Source organism: Miscanthus floridulus, chromosome 18 (genome assembly GCF_019320115.1).
Source record: "Miscanthus floridulus cultivar M001 chromosome 18, ASM1932011v1, whole genome shotgun sequence".
Taxonomy (NCBI): Eukaryota; Viridiplantae; Streptophyta; class Magnoliopsida; order Poales; family Poaceae; genus Miscanthus; species Miscanthus floridulus.
In genome coordinates this window covers 8,543,978-8,553,041 of record NC_089597.1, presented here as the reverse complement: position 1 = coordinate 8,553,041, position 9,064 = coordinate 8,543,978, and the positions used below count along the sequence as shown (strand labels likewise).

Below are 9,064 nucleotides of genomic sequence, written 5' to 3'. Positions count from 1 at the left end.
ATATGTTGGTACTCGGTACTTCTACTAACGAAAGCTAAGCTGGGAGGAACAGGAGCTGGATGGGTAGCCCTGGGCCCTTGACGACACACAGACAAGATGGGATGGCCGGCGGGCCTGCCGTGGACCGGGCCGGGGCCCACAGATGCGTGCACGGTGCCCGTTCGGCTATCCCGTCGGTCGGCCGTCCCTCTCGCGCGCGCGCCTCTCTGCCCTCGGAATGACAGCAACCTCCTTTCTCTCTGTCTCTCGTTTTACAAATGCAGCCCAAGGCCCAAGCAAGGGCAGACGTAACGTAAGTAAGCTTCATTTCACTAAAAAAAAACCGAAAAGCCCAGGTCCAAGACTTGGCACCATAAGGCCCAGTAAATAAGCCTAGAAGTAGTTGTAAACATATTTTAGGATTGTATCACCCCAAATAAAGAACTCCATAAAAGAAGATTTAACAGGCTAGTTAACTTTAAGCTATTTTTCTATCCTATTTTTTTCTTGAATATATATGGATTTTATTTAGGAGACCCAAACAACTAGAGAATTGGAAAAGGTTCAACACCTCTTCTTTCGTGGTGTCTTTAGTACGATCCTGACTGTAGTGAGATTTTCTCGTAGCTTTAGCTCTACCTTTGTAGTAATAATGTTGGACTATTGCTTCATCTCTAATAAAGTTGAAACAGGAACATATACTCCATTATCACAAAAAAAAGGGACAGCGAATACGCCAGGCGATCCCGGTAGACCATCCCAAATCAAAACTAACGGTACCGCTAGCCTGGACGTTGCGGCCCGCCAAAGGAACTCCCGAGCGAATAGGAGGGGTAGTTGGACTGGCATCGCGGCCCGCCAAAGGAGTGTCCGGACGGACGAACGCTCGCTTCCCAACATTACCGTCACTAATTCTATTGTGGCCTTTGGTTCGTCCCATCAGAAGACTGCATTGTGCGATGTCAATCCATTCCTCATACCTTTGATGACAGATTAATTTGCAAGATCTATCCATTCCATTAAGGGCGTGTTTGGGATGGCTCCCTCCCCAAGTGCTCCTCTGGAGGAGCCAGAGTCGTTTTGGAGGAGCTATAATTGATTCCAAATGGCTCCTCCTACTAAACCGTTTGGTAGGGCTCCTCCAGAGGAGCCGAAACTAGATCCGAAGAGGAGCCCTACCAAACGAGGCTTAAGAGTCATCGGCCGACACACGTCCTCGATCCAAACACTTTGTAAAAGACATACATGTGTATCACTCACATCATGTTGTAAGGACCAAATGGCCTCAATAGTGTGAGTGTGTATGGGCGGTGGGGCGGGGGGAGGGGCCTGAGGCTCTAAACTATTTCACCCCTAAGAAAAATTCATCCCTAAAACTTCTACAAAGCACACTAAATCAAGTCATTAGGGTCATCATAAATACTAACCCATGTCCTTAGTTAAATCACACTAACAAAGAGTCCTTCGAAGATTATTGCAAGAATGAAACATATCTTGCATAATGCACTAAGACAAGATCAAGTCTAACATAAGATTCACAAAATGTCTCAAGACACACAATAAGATAAGCAACAAAAGTAGTGCTCATTAAAGAAAAGTGTGGACAAGAGACACCTGTATTTTTCATGCAGTGTCAAGTAGTCTCCACTACCCCCTAATCCACATTGAAGCACCCACTAAAAGTTGAGCTCTCTTAATTCAGCGAGGCTAAAAATCCGCTGAGAGTACCTATTCTCCACTCCGGATTGGCAAGTCAAACCAATCACAAAGATATGAGTGTTACGTCAATCAACTTTTGGAAAGGTCACCTAGTACTCCACCGCGCTATCTAGGAGCTGGAAAACTCCAAGAGTGACAAGTATTATATTCAATCTTCATTTGATCAAACCTTAACCTAAGAGTACAAAGATGCACACTAAGTCATTCGCAAGCACTCCTCGTGAATTGAACTCTTTAAAACCCTTCTCTAAGCCTTGCTATATGTGTGTAACTATTATCTAGGGTCATAAAGAGCTCCAAATGAATCGCAAGACACATATACACTCCCTTCATCTGAAAATAAATCAACCTATAGAGTTGTCCTAAGTCAAACTATTTTAAATTTAAATAAATTTTATAGAAAAGAGAATCAATATTTATGGACTAAATTATTATCATTAGATACATCATAAAATCTATCAGTACCTACATTGCAGATTGGGTTTTGTGCCCTTATCAACAACAACAGCAACAATAAAATTAACAGGAGCTCAATAACATGCCAGATCATGGCAATATTTTAAAAAAAAGAAAGAAATTCCCTTCATTCCAAATTACAAATCATTTTGGCTTTTTTAAGTACTTATTTTTGCTTTGCATCCAAAGACAAAAGTTATGCACCTAGAAAAGACAAAACAACTTATAATTTGGAATAGATGGAAGCCGTGTAGCATTCTTATAAGGTCTAGCAGCATGTACTGATCAGTGATCAGTAATATAAGCTACTGTATCTCTTCTTGGCAATGCAACTTTACATGGGATGGGATTGGGAAGGAGCCTTTAGTTCGTTCACTTCGTTCCAAGACTTTTATCATATACAATACAACAGATCGAAAAGGAGCCTGCGTCTTCCGAGAGGTCTAAATAAATAAAGGCAAATAAAGATGTGAATAATTTTATCACTTTCGTCCATGATGCCACGCCATGCCGTACAATGAGCAATGCATGAGTGGATATGAAGCTGACGCCCGTTAGATCACAATTCACAGTGTAAGTGTGTGTAGCTGATTACAGTGCGCACTAGCATTACGGTTGTTTATATGGTAGCCGTTAAAGGCCTCTCTTTTCGTAAGATGCTCTGTCAGTGACAAGAGCAGATCCACTACCAATATCTAGTACGCATAACCTCTTTTCCCCAAAGAAAATCAAGCAGTGACAATGCCAATGCATGCAAAAGACAAAAAGCTTTTGTTATTATGTTAACTAAAGGCCTAATAATATACACAAGCTGCTTTACAATAATCATCAGTATGGAGGGTAAGCAGTAAGCACTTTGGTGGCTAGGGCATGGCCACAAAAGCCTGCACCTCCTTTTTATCTTTGCTTTGCATGCTTTTCCATTCCTTGAATGTGCTCCGATCCTCCTTTTTTTCTTCAGAGTGGTACCTCCCTTCTTGTAGCTTTGCCCAGCTAGACCTCCAAAGATGGCACGAATTATAAGTGTCTGAATTCTGAATCTAACCATGGCACGAATTCTGCTTCAGGATCGTGTCTGAATTCTGAATCTAGCCACTGAAAGTGACCATTGCTGCCAGATGCAAAGTATATATGCTGCATAATGTTTGCTGGTGCAAGTGGATATTAACTTGCATGCAGTTACTAGCTAGTACCACTGAAACTGAAAATGACCATTGAGCAGGTGCTCACTACACAATGTGCTGCGCCCTGTCTGCAATTCCTGCGGATATCCTAGAACGAAACTTTGGTGGAGGTGCTGTGCAACTACTTAGGTCTACTAGCTCTTGTCGTCGGCGATGAAGAGCCCCCAGTCCATCCAGGTCATGCTGGCCACTTGTTGCAGCCAAGTGCAGAGGCACAATATATGGCATGTGTTGCGCTTGCGCATAGCGACAACCGCTCTCTCCGTTCCTCTGTTGCCAGTGATACTAATACTGATGCACCACCAATGAAACAGGAGTGAGGTAAGTACTATACCTATGTATGTACAGGTGATCAGGGATCACAATGGTGGATGAGGCAGAGAGCTTTCATCTATACATGCATGGATATACGAGGTGATCACCCCACTAATTCTCCTGCTTTCCCTTGGATTGGGCAGCAGCGCCTTTCTTTCGCTACGGAATAGTACTGCATGCTCATCACTGATTCGAAAGGCATGGAGCTTGTAGGACAGGCAGGACTTTCCCACGCTCACCAAAGTACTGTGCAAGCAATTGGGTTGGGCCTGCCTGCTGCTAGCTGCTTCCATAACCTTCATTTCAGTCAGTAGTGCTGAGTGTTCCCTACTTTTTGTTAATCTTTTTTATTTTTTTCTTCTCCATGATGTCCCACCTCCACTCTCAAATTCGGGACAAAATTGAGAAGACATTTGTGCGGTCAAAATGTTTTGGCAACTTGCATGGTAACTTTTCATGGTGCTCAAGAGCTAGAGAATTATATCAGGATGGACTCACTGTTCCAGGATTCTTCACTTTCACATTGTCTTATTCATTTACACGACTGATTTGCATCGATTCTGGGTGTCTCGTATGTGCCCTTACCGGTTGAACATATACACACAGACATATTTATATGTTTTTCAAGTCATCGATCAGCATTAGAGCCTTTATCGCCTTTTGTTTGTGGGTAAAGGGTAACTACGCATATGCTGTCACATCTCTTTTTATCAGCAGCACTACGAACCAAGTAAAAGACCTATAAATAGTCCATTGCAGGAGCATTGTTATGGCAAAATTCAGGTGAGGTGAAGTGAAGCCGGTGGCCAGACGGTTACACAGCACACTCGAAGCAGCAATGTTGGGCATGGCACGCATCAACGAGTGGAAGCCGGTGATCGCGATGCTAGTCTTCGACCTCATCTCCGCCGTGACAACTGCCCTGATCAAGAAGGCACTGCAGGAGGGGCTCGACCGCCTGGTGCTCATCACGCTGCGGCAGCTTGTGGCCACGGTCTTCCTCGCTCCAATCGCTTACTTCAGAGAGCGGTACGTACAGAAATGTGACATTTTTTCAGTGAAGCGAATGACCAAAATTCAGATGCAGAACCAACTTATAGCTACGATCTAGCTAGGATGTTGTAATGTGATGCTAATGCTTGATTTGCATTGCCACCTCTTTTGCCTTTTCATGCAGGAACACAAGGCCTAAGCTCACACTGGAGATCCTAGTGTACCTCTTCTTCAGTGCAGCGTTTGGGTACAGTCACAGATCCTAGTCAGTCCTTTTTTTTATTATGATGAGGATACATAACAATTCTGTCTGATTCACTATTCCTTTTTGCTTCTTCTGTCCTGTGATCCTGTCCAGCGCCGCGCTCTCTCAGTACACCTTCTTCTACGGGTTGCAGTACACCACCGCAACGTTTGCCATAACTTTCACCAACGTGGCTCCTGTGCTCACTTTTCTCATTGCAGTCTTGCTAAGGTGCTCCTCCAGCATCCTTCAGTCTCCTGCACCTGCTCTTGTTCTGATGAAACTGAAAGTCTGAAACTGCTGAAACTCTGAAACTGAAAGTCTGAAACCGGCCCTTTCCTTTCACTCAGGGTGGAGTCACTGAACATGACGAACAAGGCAGGAGCAGCAAAGATCGTCGGAACGCTCACGTCGTTCGCCGGCGTCATGCTCCTGACCCTCTACAAGGGCGTTTCCCTGACGCACCTAGCTGAAGAACCTAGCCCGGATCACCACGGAGCAGCAGCAGCAGGGTCGTCGTCTGACAGGAAGAACTGGACGCTGGGAACTCTGGCATTGCTCGCCAATTGCCTGTGCTTCTCCTTCTGGCTGCTGCTGCAGTCCAGGCTGACCAAGAAGTACCCGGCGCTCTACTCCAGCACGGCCTACATGTTCCTCATCAGCTCACTGCAGGGCGGGGCCCTCACGGCGGCCATACAGAGGCGAGCTTCGGTGTGGGTTCTGACGAGGCCGCTGGAGCCCTATTCCTAAAGTATGATGCGACTCCATCTAGTAAATAAGCCACAATGTATCGTACCCACCCTGAATCTATAGTCAAGAGAGACGAGAGAGTGAGAGAGAGTGCATGATTTCTTTATTCCAAGGAGCCGGGTTCGATAGATGGGAGCAAGTTCTCTATCGATTCGAGCTCACAGTGTATAGAAGTCGGTACTATCGTTGCATTTATTGTATAGAACCGGCTACAGTCCGCCCACTACGGACGCTCTTACGGTCTTACATACAGTAAGCTGACGACGACCTTATTGTCACTTTCTGTTGTTATATCGTCTTTATGACTCTCTCTACCTTAATGCTTAATACAAAAACGCACAAATCTTTTACGTGTGTTCGAGAAAAGATATCGTCTTTACAACTTTCCGTGCACTTCTGTTTCTGTTTGTTTTCGTATATATTAAAATATAAAAAGCCCACCAATCCCTGCTTGGTGAAGTGAAGCCACCGTGTCGGCACGGTAGTAATAACAGTACTTTGATAAGTTGCACATATCCTGAAAACCCCTGGAGCTTTGACTTAGGAAAGTTAGTGACAAAAAAGCTTAGCAGTTAGCACACAACTCCTTATTACTTTTTTTCTCTTTATCTTTAATATAATATTAAACTATATATATGGAGAGTTTACTCTTTTGTCCTCTCACAATTATGACAAGTGGGCCCGAGCCTCTGAATCTGCCCCATGTGCAACCATATGCCATATAAGATAGGGGCAGATCTAGTGGTGGTGGTGGGGGTGGGTGGGTGGGTGGGGGAAGCTCTAGCCCCTTACTGCACCGTGAGGAGATGCTGAAGTTGTCTAGCGGCGGCGAGGAGCCCTTGGACTTTTGATTGTAGCGATTGCACGCCGTCCAGGAGTTGGACCACGCTGGCGTGGAGGGAGGCCCCGGCATTTGCGGCGGCGACGGAGGCGTAGAGGAGGGCACGGAGGTCCAACTGGAGCGATTGGACGCTGGCACACAAGGAGTCCTTTCACGCCACGCGTGCCTGCTCCTGGTCGTGGAGAACGCAATTGAACGCCTCCACGAACAGATCGATGCCCGTTGTCGAGGTGTATTTGGGCCTACCAATCGGCGAAGCAGTGTTAGGGTCACGGGACGCCGGTGGGACTATCCGAGGCTGCCAGTTGGCAAAGCAGTGTTAGGGAAGGGGCTTAACCTAGAAGTTTCCTCCCACATTGCCCCCCCCCCTCGATGGAAGAGCCCCTACGGAGATGGCAACCTTGCAGGTGTCGACCAGGATGTCTAGAAGAGCAGTTGTAGCATTCACCGCCCATCGGAAGCGTGGTTGCTTCTTGGACCGCTTCTTGTCAGCGGCGATGACAGGAGCGACAACGGTGGCGAAGTCAGCGACGACGGGAGCAGTGGTAGGGGGGCTCTTGCCCCCCTACTGCCGTCGAACCCATGGAGCTCCCCTAGCCCCTTCCAGGAATTATTGCTATGGATGCACCTTGAGGAGAGGCTAAAGTTATCTAGAGGATGAAGATAGCCTGTAATTAGCGTTTTTGGTGTGGTAGCTGGGCTAAGTTTCCTATGGGCTCCAATGAAGTGAGAAAGGATCACTCAGTAACCTACCTTTCGGCCTTCTTCGTGCCCCTCATCCTCTCAATTCCTTACCTGCGCAACAGTTGTGAGCTATGGTAGGCGGCAGATGTGGCGTGCGAGTAGCCGAGCAGCCAGAGTGCAACGAGAAAGTGCAAACGCACAAGCGAGACGAAGATAGAGGGCGGAGGCACTAGAGGCCGGAGCGCAAGGGGTAGGCGTAGGCAACGGCCGAGCACCTTAGCGACGGAATGGGTCCAATGGGATGAGCAGGAACGGGTGCACGACAAGGAGGTAGGGCACACCGCCGGCCTATGCCGCTGCACCGGATGGAAGCACGGTGGCCACCGGCTGCGGCAGGGATGCACGCCTCCACAACACAAGCAGAGGGGCGTCCTAGAGTCCTGGATGGCTAGACTAGATAGCAGGTTGAGTGGTTGATAGGGAAGCATCACGTTCTAAGAGCATCTCCAAGAGTTTCTTAAATCCCTTTCTAATCATTCCTCCTAAAATTTACGTACTTGGGAAAAACTGACCCACTCCGTGTAAAGTTACGCGCTCCTCTGCCTCCGCGTATCCTTCTCCCCGCGCCATTCCCCTCCAAGGATGTAGACGAGCGAGGCGAGCACGATGGTGCGGTAGCGGCCGAGCCACGAGTCCGCGAGCGTCCTGCCCAGCAGCGGTAGCAGCTACGCCGTGCCGTTCCACGTGTCGATGGACGCCGCCGCCGTTGTGACCCCTTCCCCCTGCAGGCCCATCTGGAACGTGATCAAGTTCGTTGACACCCCGTAGAAGGAGAAGCGCTCCGCGATCTCCACCGCTGCATGCATCAACATAACCGATTGATCTCATCTCAGCAAGAAAGGATCGAAACTTGCTGCATATATACGGCGGATGCCAACTTGCCTATGATGAAGGAAGCGGACTTCCAGCCGCCGGTGGAGGCGCGGGAGGCCGGCCGGCCTCGGTGGTCCACCGCCGCGTCGACGGCGGCACTACCGGCAGCCACGCCTTGCTCGTCACCGTGAAAATACCACAAAAAGAAAGCCCAAGTGGAACCAAAATTTGATTTTTTAGAAGTGCAATATTAGGTACTATTGGAGATGGACTTCTTTTTTTCTCCCAATATCTTTTTAGGAGTTGAAAAACGTAGAATTTTTAGGAGGAAAATTTAGAGAACTCTTAGAGATGCTCTAAGTTCTAATCTATATATTCCTAAGTGATAATTAAATATTTGGATGCTTTGGCAATTGTGTCGGTTAGTTATTGGTGTTAGATAGAGCATGACGTGCTATGAATCTGCCACTTCATCTTCATGGAACAACATATGTTCGCTCCTGTAGTACCTGTCTTTCAGGTGTTCGACGAAATGCATCACTAGCCAGGCGACTAGTTGCATCATATCTTGTGATTTTAGAAATTCTTACACTATAATGTATGCATCTTTTTTCTATTTAGTTAGTTACTAATTTGAGCACTTAGTGTCTTGATTGTTGTAGCCTATAGTGGAAAACCATGTGAAAGCTCGCTTTTGTATCTCCAGAAGCACAACTTCATGCTCATGCCTTCTCACCATGGTATGAATTTGATTGCTTGAGCACGCTAAATATTTATCCCGGATCCGCCACTGATATAGTCTTCCCCGTCTCCACATCCATACATTAACTATAATAATATTAAAGAACAAAAATTTATTCCTCCAAATTTTTGGTCCATTGCACTCTCTTCCTGTTCGTGTTGATCCACTCTCTAGAGCATAAGAGTTTACTAAAAACAGTAAGACGTGATGAATTGGACATTAGAGTCCCAATTGGTTTATTATCCTATTGGTGACCTAATTAAATTGATAACCCGTACCCATAC

The 9,064-nt window shown here is 46.7% G+C and overlaps 1 protein-coding gene across 1 annotated transcript; it reads left to right on the top strand.

Moving 5' to 3' along the window:
* The first annotated feature begins 4,440 nt into the window (after nucleotides 1-4,440).
* Nucleotides 4,441-5,968, top strand: LOC136522977 (WAT1-related protein At4g01440-like). The gene is made up of 4 exons (XM_066516762.1): nucleotides 4,441-4,682; nucleotides 4,831-4,893; nucleotides 5,005-5,121; nucleotides 5,241-5,968. The coding sequence occupies exons 1-4, from the start codon at nucleotides 4,492-4,494 to the stop codon at nucleotides 5,638-5,640; spliced, it is 771 nt and encodes a 256-aa protein (XP_066372859.1). The 5' UTR covers nucleotides 4,441-4,491; the 3' UTR covers nucleotides 5,641-5,968.
* Nucleotides 5,969-9,064: the final 3,096 nt, after the last annotated feature.